General features: G+C 46.3%; 1 protein-coding gene and 1 pseudogene across 2 annotated transcripts in view; one reads left to right on the forward strand and one right to left on the reverse strand.

Moving 5' to 3' along the window:
- Positions 1–14,048, forward strand: part of USP13 (ubiquitin specific peptidase 13) — a 128,096-nt gene that overhangs the window by 88,415 nt on the left and 25,633 nt on the right. For both annotated transcript variants that reach the window (XM_017506313.2, XM_037730566.1), the window contains exons 13-17: positions 1,196–1,370; positions 8,557–8,645; positions 10,959–11,081; positions 12,554–12,580; positions 13,508–13,651. In XM_017506313.2, coding sequence (XP_017361802.1) covers positions 1,196–1,370; positions 8,557–8,645; positions 10,959–11,081; positions 12,554–12,580; positions 13,508–13,651 — 558 coding nt within the window. The remainder of the gene's footprint in view (positions 1–1,195; positions 1,371–8,556; positions 8,646–10,958; positions 11,082–12,553; positions 12,581–13,507; positions 13,652–14,048) is intronic.
- Positions 7,209–7,327, reverse strand: LOC119467936 (annotated as a pseudogene).

Below are 14,048 nucleotides of genomic sequence, written 5' to 3' on the forward strand. Positions count from 1 at the left end.
TAGAATCTGGCTGCTGGGAACACCTAATGTTAGCAACCCTGATACAAGCACATCATAAACTGACTAGGGACCGGGAATGAATTTTCAAAGCATACATGTGTTCAGGAAAACATGTATGTGTGTAAGTGTACTTACAAACTGATAAATCAGGAGCTGGCTTTTTTTCTTTTTTCTTTTGAGTCATGCAAAGGAAATGCCAAGAAAGGCCATTCAAATCCGTATATAATTTTGACTACAGGTTAGTTTCCAGCACCGGATCTGCTGATGCTTGGGGCTCCGCTTTTTCCTTAGTATGTAACGGTTTGAGCAGGAAGAGCACAGAGGCCTTCTGGGTGGGGAGGCCTGATGTCTGAGGCGCTGGGTAACCTCTACAAGATGCTACTCCATGGGATGTGCGTTGATGGCCTTGGCCTCACACCTCTGCCGGACCCATGACCTCTAATCATAGTTGCTGGTGGAACCTAATCAGAAAATGTCGAACACTGGATCTGGTTCTTGTCAGGTGCTTAGTGACGGTTCTTTTTTTTTTTTTTTTTTTTCCTTCTTTTTTCTTTTTTTTTTTTTGACAGTTTGAAGTTAACAGGAATGTTTGTGTTACTTTTGTGTATGTGTGTGTGATCATTGGCAAATACTGATCCCTTTATACAATGTAAATCTCTTTCTGGCCTTATCTGCTGGGTGGGGAGGTGGTGCTGATCCGGGTTTGAAGTCCAGCTTTGTCAGTAACTGGCTGCTTTCGACTTTGGGCCTCAGTTCTTCAGCAAGGCAGCAAAGGGCTGGGGAGAGGTGAGCCCTTGGACCTTTTTCAGAGATAAGATACTCTGATGTGAAGGCCTGTGTTGGGAGGATGGCATTTGAATAATCCCAGGATTGGCCTTTGGACAAACCAGGTTCATGGGCATTTACATCACACACACGCTCTGACGCCTTCACCCCCCCAAGGCCAGTCCACGCCCACCCTGCCCTCCTGCCGGACTCACAGGCGGACCGGCAAAAAGCTGTGAATGCTTGATGCCGTCTGTCCATGCCTCTACAGACGGCCCGAGAACAGCCTTTCAGCAGGCGCATCTGGCTCTGTAAAGGACCACACATAAGCAACCCTGGCCCAGCCCAGAAGCCTCAGGGAACACTGTCCACAGGGGGTGCTTTTCATTTCCGTAGGATAAGCAGGTCATCCATTTGCTCTTTCACCCAGATGAACTGATCGCTTACGAACTAACGAGAAGGGAAGCAGAAGTGAACAGAAGACCCCTTCCTGAGCTGGTGCGCGCCAAGATACCGTTTAGTGCCTGCCTCCAGGCCTTCTCTGAACCAGAAAACGTTGACGATTTCTGGAGCAGTGCCCTACAAGCAAAGTCCGCGGGTGTGAAGTAAGTGTGTAGTCAGCGGGGTGAGGAGGGTCCTTGAGAGGTGGGGATGGGGTAGGGGAGAGTAAGTGGGTGATATCTGAGTCTGTGTGTGTCTGTCCATGTGTGATGGATGGGATTATGCTTCACACATCCTAATTGTCATCAGACTTGACTTGCGTGAGACCTGTCCAGTACAACAGGCCTGTAATTTATCTTATGTGCTAAGGAGGGGCTTCTTTTTTTAAATGTAAGGTTGTGTTTTATTCCCTGTTAGGAGTCTCCCTCCCTCCCTCCCTCCCTTGCCTGTCCCTGCCCCTCTCTTACTAAGAGGGTACAGCCAAGAAGCAGCCGCTACTCCCAAATGGCAAGGATGACATTATTAACGAAGAAATCCGAAAAATATGTGAGACAGGCCTCAGTTTAAACTCGATTACGCTATATTTTAACTCCATAATTAGAGACTGGGCCTAGAGCATGGCTGACTGTGTTTCTCCTTGGAGTCTGGGACTCTCAGGACATCTGAGTGGACAGGAGGTCTTGCGAGCGTTGTTGGAACGAGCCGCCCAGGCTTTGGTCAGATGTCCTGTTGTCACGTTGCGAGGCTGCTTGTCAGACACATATAAGTTTTTTCCTCCACCTGCCACCTTAGTTGGCTTGAAACACCTGAGCCCTTGCCCACACACTCCATATCACTGCCCCTAACTGGACAAAGAGTGCTTACAGTGCCATGAAACTGGGGGGCCTGAAAGTTTGGCCCCAGGAGTTTTGCTGTGTTCATATAATCTTGGACTATTTTTTTTTTGAGGCTAAGATTGAGCTTTTGGCTAACAGACAGGGGATTAAAGGATGGAACAGCTGCTGTGGGCTGTTTGTACCCTGGCCTCAATAGAAGTTCATTATATATGTATATAATAATAATTTTTTTTTTGAGGAGTCTCCCTCTGCCACCCAGGCTGGAGGGCAGTAGTATGATCCTGGCTCACTGCAGCCTCCGCCTCCCAGGTTCAAGTGATTCTCCTGCCTCAGCCTCCTGAGTACCTGGGAATGCAGCACACCTGCCTAATTTTTGTATTTTTTTTTTTGAGATGGAGTCTAGCACTGTTGGAATGCAGTGGTGTGATCCCAGCTCACCACCTCCCGGGTTCAAGTGATTCTCCTGCCTCAGCTTCTTGAGTAGCTGGGGTTATAGGCATGTGCCACCACGCCCAGCTAATTTTGTATTTTTAGTAGAAATGGGGTTTCTGTATGTTGGTCAGGCTGGTCTCGAATTCAAAACCTCAGGGGATCCGCATGCCTCAGCCTTCCAAAGTGCTGGGATTACAGGCATGAGCCACTGTGCCCCGCCAATTTTTGCATTTTTAGTAGAGAGGGGGTTTCACTATTTGGCCAGGCTGGTCTTGAACTTCTGACCTCAGGTTATCTGCCCTCCTCAGCCTCTCAAAGTGCTGGGATTACAGGCCTCAACCTATATTATTTGTTCTCTTTGAAACCCCTCCGTCAGGCTTCTGCTATGTTTCAGATCATAGACATCATATGTTAAAAATAGGAATGCAAAAACAGTTTATTTCAAAAAAGGAAAACAAGCCATATTCGTTACAATTGTTTTTTCAAAGCCCCATATCCAAGGGAGATGAATAGCAGTTCATCCGGGTATCAGTTGCCCATCACTGGGTGAGTTTCCATCCTAGGACTGCTCAGCTGCAGGTGTGTGTGTGTCTGTGTCTGTGTGCGTGTGTATGTGCGTGTGCCTGTGTGTGTGCATGTGTGTGCCTGCGTGTGCGTGGGCCTGTTTGTGTCCTTGTAGATAACAGTTGGTGAGTTCCCAGGTTCAGCATGAGAGATGCTCAGTTACAACTCAGAGACAACTCTGGGCAGTTAGAGCTCTACACTCTCTATTACTGATGGAAAATTTTTAAAAACCATGGACAGTAGCTTAGGACTGATTCCTGGAGCATTTATCCTTTCCTCTTGGTGCTTTTGTTCTGATTCCATTTTGGAGGCGGAACGTGATTGGGGACCTGGAAGCTTAGACAGCCCCCAGCATCAGGGGTAAGCTGCAGAGTGGGTATTCTTCACCTGCCTGGCCCTCGGCTACCCATCCTGCTCTTCAGAAAAGGGCCTGGTGTCTTAGAAGTGCAGGTGTGACACTCTGGGCCTGCCTGTCCCTGTAAGTGTCCTGCCGGGAAGCAGCCTTTCAACACCTGGAAATGGCCTGTCTTTAAAATGGGGACTGAGAGGCACGAGCTCTCCACAGACGGGCAGACTCCCTGAGCCTGGGGCTGTGGTCAGGAGACCTGGATTCTTCTCCTGCGTCCACTTCCCACCGTATCTTCTGTCCTGGGGCCAAGTCACTGCCCGGTGTCCTTCCGTCTGGAACGGAGGAATGATCGTGCCCAAGTCAGTCCTCGGCAGTTGTGGGCAGTGCGAGCGTTTCTACCTAGAATCCTTGAGGAAGGGTTTCTGCTTCCTGCGGCTCCTACGAGGACCTCTTTCCTTTTCCTTTCTGTCCGCACGCACCCCTCCCATACATGAGAAGAATTAGTACTGGGGGATCCGTTTGTCAGTGATTGGAAACTGGTCCTTGTGGGAGAGGAGAAGACAGTGTTAAAGGCAGTAAAGCCGCTGCCGTGGACGGCACGTCTGCTGTCACCGGGTCATGCGCCGAGCCCCCCCATCAGTTACACAGTGCATCCTCTTAGTTGTCTGAGGTGGGTACCATTGTTTTCTCATTTTATGAGGGAAGAAATAAAAGAAGTCATTGGCCAGTAAGTGGCAGACATGGATTCATTCCCGTCTGAGTTCAAACTCTAAACGCCGGTTATCGGGCCCCCCATGTTCCTGGTCATGCTTGCTTATCCTTACATTTTTACAGAGGCTTGCTTTCTCTCTTTTTTTTTTTTTTTTTGAGATGGAGTCTCACTCTGTCACCCAGATTGGAGTGCAGTGGCACGATCTTGGCTCACTGTGACCTCTGCCTCGCGAGTTCAAGTGGTTCTCCTGCCTCAGCCTCCCAAGGAGCTGGGACTACAAGTGTGGGTCACAACACCTGGCTAATTTTTATATTTTTAGTAGCGATGGGGTTTCACCATGTTGGCCGGGATCGTCTTGATCTCTTGACTTCGTGATCCGCCCGCCTCGGCCTCCCAAAGTGCTTGGATTACAGGCGTGAGCTGCTGCGCCCAGCCAAGAGCCTTGCTTTTTCTTTGTTATGATTTATCATGTTTCAAATATTAGTTTTGAGAAAACCAGTTCAGTGGGTTTCTAAGAGATCTTATTTTTATTTCCAGCAATGGAGGCTGTGATTCAGTCTACGTTTTGTTAATCTGGGACCTTGGGTTTTTCCTTGTTACACCCAGAGCCTGAAAAGACCATGAAGAGGCAAACAGTCCCTAAAGATCTTGGTGGGACTTGCATCAGGATGGGCCAGACATAAAGACCCTTCTCTTAAATGATCATGAACAGACCGTGTGTGCAAAGAATGTCAGTGCTTGGAAGGGTCATTCACCCAGCAAATATTATTGCTCACTTAGCATATTCTAGGCAATGGGTTGATCCAGACCTAACTCCTGCCCTCAGACAGCTCACAGATGAAGAGTTGAGAGGGAGAGATTTTTACTTACCCACCATCATTTATAAAGAAAAAACCTTGGTGTGGGGTTGTACAGCACAGACTCCAGGTGGACGCCCCGTGTTCGAACGCCCCGTCTAGAACTTGCTGGTGTGCAACCTGGGCTAGGTGACCTCGCCATCAGCTCCGGCTTCCCTGTCTACAAAGTGGGGATAATAATGGTACTTTCTTTGCAGGGCTGGGGTAAGAATTAAGGGAGATAAGCCATATAAAGTGCCTCACACGGGGCAAATACAGGACGGAACTGTTATTTCCGTTATGTTTAGCTTCCAGATTTTTTGTCTTTGATGATATAATTTGAGTGAGGTGGATTGATGATTATGTTTTCAACAAGTAGACAGGGTAAGATTTTTTTTTTTTAGTTAGGTTTTCAGTACAGTTGACAATGTCAGGGAGAGGGATAGTTTATATTTCTTTCTCAACAAAATCTTTATTGTATTTTTGCCTTAATTGTAATTGGTGAACAGTCAATATATTTTAAATAATGCTGACAGGTCGTTAGCAGACACCACAGTGCTGTTGCTGGGACCTATTCTAAGCACTTTATGTCTTGACTCATTTAATTCCCTTAACAGCTCTTCCAAGCAAATTTGCTGTCTATCTAGATCTCTTTGAATGATTTACATTCTAATGGTCTTTATTAAAAACATATCATTTCCAAGGATATTTCAATTCCAGAAATTAATTTTAGGAATAAAAAAATAAGCTGAGCATAATTTTTAACTTTGCTAGATGTGACTACCTGATGCCCCCAACCTGCAATAAATGAATGCAAAGCATAACTTTGGAGATGGATTTGAACAGACACGTATTGAACGGTTGCTACATGTGAGCGCTTCAACTTGAGACCCTATAGAGGTTACAAAGATGAATAATGTTTGGCCTGACAGGGCAAATATAATTTGAACACCTTTAAATCTACTTTCTGGTGCTTTTAGGTTGGCTGTTACCCATGACACAGTGATGTGTTAAATTATCCCTGCCCCAACCTTGAGTTATTCCACTACCCCTACTGTGGCGTCACAGCTGACATCTGACCTCGACACCACAGAGCAGCTTCAAGTCTTGGGTCCTGAGTCATATTTTGGAAATTATTGATTCACCGATGTCTTTTGGTTGATTTCACTATTACGTATTTTCCACATTTAAAGCTAATGTGGTAGGAAGAGGAGGTCAGAAAAATAACATTTTTACATTAGTTAAAATATCATGGCTGGGTGTGGTGGCTCACACCTGTAATCCCAGCACCTTGGGAGGCTGTGGAGGCTGAGGCGGGTGGATCACCTGAGGTCGGGAGTTTGAGCCCAGCCTGGCCAACATGGAGAAACCCTGTCTCTACTAAAAGTACAAAAATTAACCAGGCATGGTAGTGGGCACCTGTAATCCCAGCATTTTGGGAGAGTGAGGCAGGAGAATCGCTTGAACCCAGGACGTGGAGGTTGCAGTGAGCCTAGATCACACCATTGCACTCCAGCCTGGGCAATAAGAGCAAAACTCCATCTCAAAAAAAAAAAAAATTGTAATACCAGATGGAGTTGGTTGTTTTCTGGTGCAGTTGGGGACTTGGTGACATTTAAATAAGAATGGTGTTTATTACGGTTCTCGGAAGATCGCAAAACCTAATTAGAGGTACTATATAATTTCTGGAGAGTGAGCCTGGCCAGTAGTAGATTAGTTGCTTGGGATGAGAAAGCTCCTGTTTTCTGAACATCTTTTATATTATTGCCTTTACTCTTCTACCAACTTTGTAATGGAGAATTTGAGATACAGAGAATTTAAATAACTTGCCTGGGGCAAAATACAGATCAGTGACAGTTCAGTTCAGCATCCAAGGCTTCATAGCTTCTAGGTCTTCCAGGGCAAAGTAATCATGCTAATTCCTTGGGTATACACAATGCCTTCTAGGGTGCCAGGTGAGTTCACGTCATTTCTTGAACGTTGCACGGCCTGGCAGGCAGATATGAGCAAGTCCATTTTGTAGGTGGATCGGGCTCCGTGGACCGCCCAGATGTGGAGTGAACGCAGTGGCCTTTCGAAGGCCCACAGCCACATCTTCTGACTTCTGTCCCGTGTGCTGTCCCTGTGTTGTGCCTTTTCCCGGACACTAGGGGGCAGCAAACACTTGCATTTGTTTTCGAAGTTCTGGGAGAAGGCAATGCCTTAGATTTGAAAAGTGGGGTGGGGAGGATGTTCTAGAATTTTATCTTTTTATTTTTATTTTTGGAATTTAAAGCCTACAGCACCCGGTATTCCCAGGCAGTCTCTCCTCCAAGTACTAGCCAGGCCCGACCCTGCTTAGCTTCCGAGATCAGGCGAGGTCAGGCGCATTCAGGGTGGTGTGGCCGTAGACGATATTCTAGAATTTTTTTATTTTAAAAGGCATCTGTGATACCTGCCAACAGCTCATTTTCTTTTTTATGCGTACCCACCACACCCCCATTGATTACACGTAGAGATGGTTGTTAAAAGCAAGCTGGTAAGTGTGGAGTGAGTGAGCTGGAACTAGGTCAGAATCTGGTGTACCAGTTGAACAGTCTGGGTGTGAGATTACCGAATCCACGCCCAGGCCACGGAGCCTTTCTGAAAGTCTGAAGACAATTCGAGAGACTGCTGATGTGTATTAATTTTAAACTTCACGGCCCAGATTCAGATGTTTTGGATACTTATTTATAACATGCTTTATGCTTTGGGTTAGGAACTGCAGTATTTTAATGAGGCCCTGGCATTTCCAGTAGTCAGCCTCAACCAGAGTTTCCGTCAGCGCTTCGTCTGCCAGCTCTGTGCGTGTGGAAGGGGAGGTGGGGGGTTTCAGTGTCACCCGGGAGGCTTTTCAAACCGCATGTGCGTATACACAACACATGCATGTCATCAACAGTCAAAAACATGTATACTCAATTTTAGAAAGGATTTCAGAAAAAATAAATGGTTAAAAAGCACTTTTAAGAAATGTAAAACACCACAGCAAAGTAAAAGTAACAATTTTGAAACAGGTCTAAAAGCATTTTTTTTTTTTTTTTTTTTTGTAAAGTTTTTTTTTTTTTTTTTTTTTTCCTTTTGAGACAGAGTCTTACTCTTGTTGCCCAGCCTGGAGCGCAGTGGTGCGATCTTGGCTCACTGCAACCTCCGCCTCTAGTGTTCAGATGGTTCTCCTGCCTCAGCCTCCTGAGTAGGTGGGATTACAGGCGTGCCCCACCACGCCTGGCTAATTTTTGTATTTCTAGTAAAGACAAGGTTTTGCCATGTTGACCATACTGGTCTCAAACTCCTGACCTCAGGTGATCTGCCCACCTCGGCCTTCCGAAGTTCTGGGATTACAGGTGTGAGCCACACGCCTGGCCCCAAAAGCATTCTTAAAGGACAACATTCTACATTAAACGTTTTCTTATGAAAAGGCCAGGACAAGTGAGCAGGCGAGAACGAGTGTGTGTCCACTTACGTGTCTGTGTTTGCGTGTTCCTCCTCCTCAGTTCAGCCATTGGAATGGCAGGGTGTGCCTCAGACAAAGTTGATGTGCTTTTTGAACTGTATTCACAATTCTTACTGCCTTGTTTCATTGACATGTCCCCTTGTGTTTCCCAGAACATCTCGCTTTGCCTCATTCCCTGAATACTTGGTAGTGCAGATAAAGAAGTTCACTTTTGGTCTTGACTGGGTTCCCAAAAAATTTGGTAGGTATCTTTTGCATGCTTTTGCTTAAAACATCAAACGAGCCATTTAAACAACATGGCATGTGAAAGAGCCCACGTAGGCGCTGCCACAGACAGCTCCGTTTCATTCTTCGTCACTCCCACCTTTCTGTTTTGAACTGGGATATATGATAAGACCTGACGGCAGCCATTGCCACCTGCTTACCCACCCCTCCAGTTACGGTGGCTTCCGGAATAACCGGATTCTAAGAGTGTAAACAGAATCCTCACGTCGTCAGGAAAACAGCACTTTCCAAACTTTACCATGCATATGAATTACCTGGGATCTTGGTGAAATGCAGACGCAGATTAGGCAGGTCTGGGGTGGGCCTGCGATTCTGTGTTTCTCACAAGCTCCCACGTGCTGCTGGTGCCGCTGGTCCACAGACCGCGCTTTGGACAGCCAGCAGCTGAAGAAGCTCTCTCCTCTGCCTGTGAGCAGGCAGGCGTGGCTAATGACATTCACTAACGTCACACACGCTATTAATGATAAAATAGAAAAAGTCAGTTGCATCAGACAGTTAAAATAAAGGATGTGATTTTGGCTTCATTAGACTTTCTTTGTGCTAATTTTAGAGGTTCCTGACCATTGCTGGAGGTTAGTTTTCCAGACAGTGTGTAAAAGCCTTTCTCCAGCATTATGATCCAATACAAAGGGCTTTACTAGGTTGTCCTCAGCGATGTGGAAGAATGTACCGTTTCTCAAGCAAGCACTCTGAATTATCTGCCAGTCTTTTAAAGTTTTTATGTTTTTAAGTGCCTAAGAAAAAAACCCAACTCAGTCTTACACTGATTCAGCACTTGTTTGAAGGGGATAGGCTGGAGTGACTTCCTGGAGACCTTCAGCACTAACGTTACACAGCACTTGTTTGCCACGCGAAACTGTGCCGGGCTGTCATGCTCCTGCAGGAGGCATCCCTCTTCCTGGCAGAGCAGTTTCGTGAGCAGCGGAGGGCAGAGGGCAGAGGGCAGAGGGCAGAGGGCAGAGGGCAGGAGGCTGACCACTCAGCTTTTCTTCCAGGGACCTGGAAAGTACCCGAGAGAAAAAAACTGTCTTGCTCTGAAGGCTTTGAACCACCTTGGACATGGTTTGCTTATTTTCTTTGTCCTTGGAATTTCTGTAAAGGAATATAAAATTTGAATCAGATTTCATTGACTTGCTGAATTTTAAGGAACCTCAACGTTTTATTTAATGAACCTGAATTTCTCTCTGAAGGAACAGCTGTGTTGATTTTCTTGGTCAGCTTTTATGTTTGGTTTTGCTATGCCCTGAAATTTAAATTCGCTTTTTAAATTAAGCTTTGTTCTTCGGGTTGTTGTTTTAAAATAGGATTTATGGACCTTGCCTCATAACTGATTTTGGGGACAGTATTTTCAGGTTGTTTACTAGCCCAAAAGATGTACCTTATACCAACATTTGGACCCACTTTTCATTAGTATACTCATCTTGACAGGGTATTAATCTGAGAAATTTTGTATTTGAATAAGTCTACACAACAGTGGAGCCAAGAAGTTAACAAATGCACGGTAGAGATACTACACGTGAGAGTCAGTTAATTTCCTTAAAACTTCATTGTTATTCAAACCATAGAATATCCACAGCATCATCATGACCTGAGAATGAGTTGCATCATCACGTGGGATTGCAAACCCAAACTCCTAACAAGGACAGGGTGATTCATAATCACAATGAAAGAAGGGGGCTGCGTATAGGAAGCTCGTAGCTATCTTGGCGTTGCTCGGGTATTCCCACTGTGAATAAAGAGATGAGCTAGAAAAACTGCCGTGAGAATCAGACCGGCGCAGACACGATGCTCGGGGAGCGGCAGGGCCCTGGGTGTGTGCCACTCGCACTGCCCGTTGTCTGGGGTAGAACCCGAAGACCAGCTCCAGACGGTGTTGCCGTGCGAGAACACGCAACAGCTTTACGCGTTTCCAAATAAGCTGGAAATCTAACTTTTAAATCTTCTGATTTAAAAATCAGAATTTGTTGTCAACACTTGTAAAGTATGGAACAGATTGTGTGGGCCACACATGGTTTTGGGCTGTCAGTTTGTGACCTCAGGCTTAAGTGATGTGCTCTCGTTGGGTGTGAAATCCTGCCACCCACTGTACTCCCCGGGCTCCCCACCGAAACCCCACCAGTCTTCATGAGTCTGCTGGTCAAGAGACACATTCTAGGGAATTGAAAACGCCCCTTAGCTCTGCCTAGACGCGTGCACGTAGTCACCATGCTGGTGGTATAACAAGGTGGCTGTGGACAGCCCCGCGGGTATAATCTCTCTCCTTTTGCAGATGTTTCTATTGATATGCCAGACCTGCTTGATATCAACCACCTCCGAGCCAGGGGGTTGCAGCCGGGAGAGGAGGAACTTCCAGACATCAGCCCCCCCATCGTCATTCCCGATGACTCCAAAGGTACCATCTCCTGCCAGGAGAACACGCCCCACCCTCACGCCGTGTCCTCTAGCCGCCTTCCTGTGATGTGACCCCCACCAGCACACAGAAGGGAGGCAGGGCTGCAGTAGGAAACGTAGAATAGACATTGCAGCAGGCACAGACCCGTCGTGCGTGGTTGAAATGGACAGTGTTTTTCTGTAGGGTCTCAGTCTGGGAAGCTGTGTCATTGCATTCTTGGGAATACCTTTGGACAACCTAAAGGGGAAATTCAACAGGGTGAGTTGGTTTAAAAACCGTGACAGGATCTCAACTCCCCAACTCTGTTACTGCTTCGGAGAAAGGAAGAGGTTTGAGTTTCTCTTTGACCTTGTGACCCTGTCCCTGGTCATTGTTCAGAATACATAACTTTTTTGTGGAAAAAGACACGCCAGGAATAGTTGCCTCACCTTTGTGGGTTCAAAAACAGTGTCAGAAAAATCTTGGTTTAAGTGTTAGCTCAGTTATCCTGATTGACTCAGTTTCATTCTGGCTTTGTTCGCTCACCTGGTGAGTTACTCGGGTAAGTTAACTCGCAATGACCTAGCACTCTGGGACCCTCTCCTAAAGGGTTTCCGTCAGGGAAACAGTCAGTGTTGTTGGTGACCATGATCAGGTGTAAAGGAAGCGTAAGGTGGGTCTAGAAGGAGCAAGACAGGTTCAGACAGACGTCTGTGTATGTTCTCCGATGTTGGGTCAGATGCTAAATTATGGAGAGAGAGTTAGAGAAGGGACGTTCTGGGTCATGGAGTTCAGGTGGTTCATTAAAGGGATTGAAGAAGGATCAGCACAGGCATCAGATAAATACAAGATGGCTTATTAGTGCTGCCCCGGCCTGTGGACTGCAGTTACCTAAAGCTGTTAGAAATAGAGAGAGAGGCTGGATACAGTGGTGCATGCCTGTAATCCCAGCACTTTGGGAGGCTGAGGTGGGAGGATCACTTGAGCCCAGGAGTTTGAAACTGGCCTGGTCAGTATAGTGAGATACCATCTCTACAAAAAATAAAAAAAATTAAGAATTATCTAGGCGTGGTGACTGGTGACATGTGCCTGTAGTTCCAGCTACTCAAGGGGCTGAGTCACGAGGCTCACCTGAGCCCAGGAGGCTGAGGCTGCAGTGAGCCACGATTGCTGCTCCACCCTCTGGCCTGGGCGACAGAGTGAGACCCTGTCTCAAAAAAAAAATGTTTTTTTCAAGAAGAAATAATAGGGAGATAGTAGGGAAATAGTAGTTTGTTCAGATAACGATCGGAGCGGCATGTTGTAACTAACCTAAATGCCTGAAAGCGATTGCCTTCTCTCCTGACTGAGGCTGGGGCGGGCTGTGTGGGGTTGCAGGATTAACAGCCGTGTGTGGCTCCCCAGGAGTGGGGAGGGCATGGGGGTACCCTGGATCAGCAGGTTTTCTTTGTCTAAAACTCTTCTCACTTTCTGTCCTCTCCCTTCATTTCCAGATCGCCTGATGAACCAACTGATAGACCGTATGTATCTTTAAAAATGTTTCTCAAGTCTTATTGGTATTACTCTGATACACCTGTGTGTGAGAGTTCAGTACAGAGCCACTGTTCTGTATGTCTCTATGTGCTGCTTTTCCCGGGTGGAAACAGTTCTCTGTCCGCTAGTCAGTGACTTGCTGATCAGGTGGCCTGCGGGGCTCAGGAGGTTGACCATCAGCATGAGGCTAAGCAGCCCTGCGTCAGAATCTTGGCCCGCCATTCCAGTTTTTCTCCTCTTTTGGTGTAATTTGAGAGCAGTGTGTGTGTGTGTGTATCTGTATGTATGCACAGATTCACACACATCTCTACCAGTATCTATATGTTCTTAACAAAAGAAAACAAAGCTCTCTCTGTCTGAGCCCAAGTTACTTTGTAAATCTCTCTCTCAATGTTTTAAACTTACATAATTAAACAAGGAGCTTTTTCCGTCTATACCTAACATTTGGACACTGCAGCTCCCGGTGCTGATTGCTTCCTACGATTGCCAGACGGATGCAAAGGCCTGCAGTAACTTTCTGCGAGGCTTAAGGAACAGGCTTTATCGGCTGTAGACAGTGCTTTCTCTTCAAGTTTCAGGCGTAGGAGAGGCTGCGGAGAGGTTTTGAGGATGCTCTGAAATCGTTCTGGGAATTGTTTTTGTCTAATTTTCTATGGGGAGATTTAGTGTTTTCCCAGATTGGATTGTCCAGGTAATTAACCTGGGTCCTATTTGGGTCGAACATATAAAGTTAGCCCAAATAGCTTAATATTTGGGTGACTTACAACAAAACTAAACAAAGTGAAACCGTTAATTACACCCAACAAAATAGCACTTTCTTTGGGTAGTGTGTGGATGAGCGCGTGATGAGCAGCTAGGACAAGAAGCAATAGCATTTCCCTTTTCACACGAGACTGTCCTGTTGTGCTCTGTAGCATCAGACATTGACGAGTCGTCAGTGATGCAGCTGGCCGAGATGGGTTTCCCCCTGGAAGCGTGTCGCAAGGCTGTGTACTTCACTGGAAATATGGGCGCCGAGGTGGCCTTCAACTGGATCATTGTTCACATGGAAGAGCCAGGTAGGTTGCGGGAAAACGGAATGGCTTTGGAGCCTGACATGACCCTCAGTGATGCTATGTCCTGGTCCTTCCATGGCCCCTGTGGATGTATCCCTAGAAAATGACTTTACAGTTCCTCATTGGCTGCAGCGGGGGGAGAAAGCTAGTCTTTGTCTTTCTTCTTTTTAAAAAAAATAACGGCTTTATTGAGATATAATTCACCCTTTAAAGTGTGTAAGTCAGTGGCAAAAAGACCAATAGAAAGATTTGGGGTATGCTTCCAAGAAATGCCGAGAACTTGAATGAAAGCCTGGGCATGAAGAAATGGAGGCTGTTTAGTTAGCTTTTTCTTTTATCTACTTTTTTAGGCTCTAATGCATATATTCATTTACAGTGTACATTCCAGTGGTTTTTAGTG

Source organism: Cebus imitator, unplaced genomic scaffold (genome assembly GCF_001604975.1).
Source record: "Cebus imitator isolate Cc_AM_T3 unplaced genomic scaffold, Cebus_imitator-1.0 Scaffold353, whole genome shotgun sequence".
Lineage (NCBI taxonomy): Eukaryota > Metazoa > Chordata > Mammalia > Primates > Cebidae > Cebus > Cebus imitator.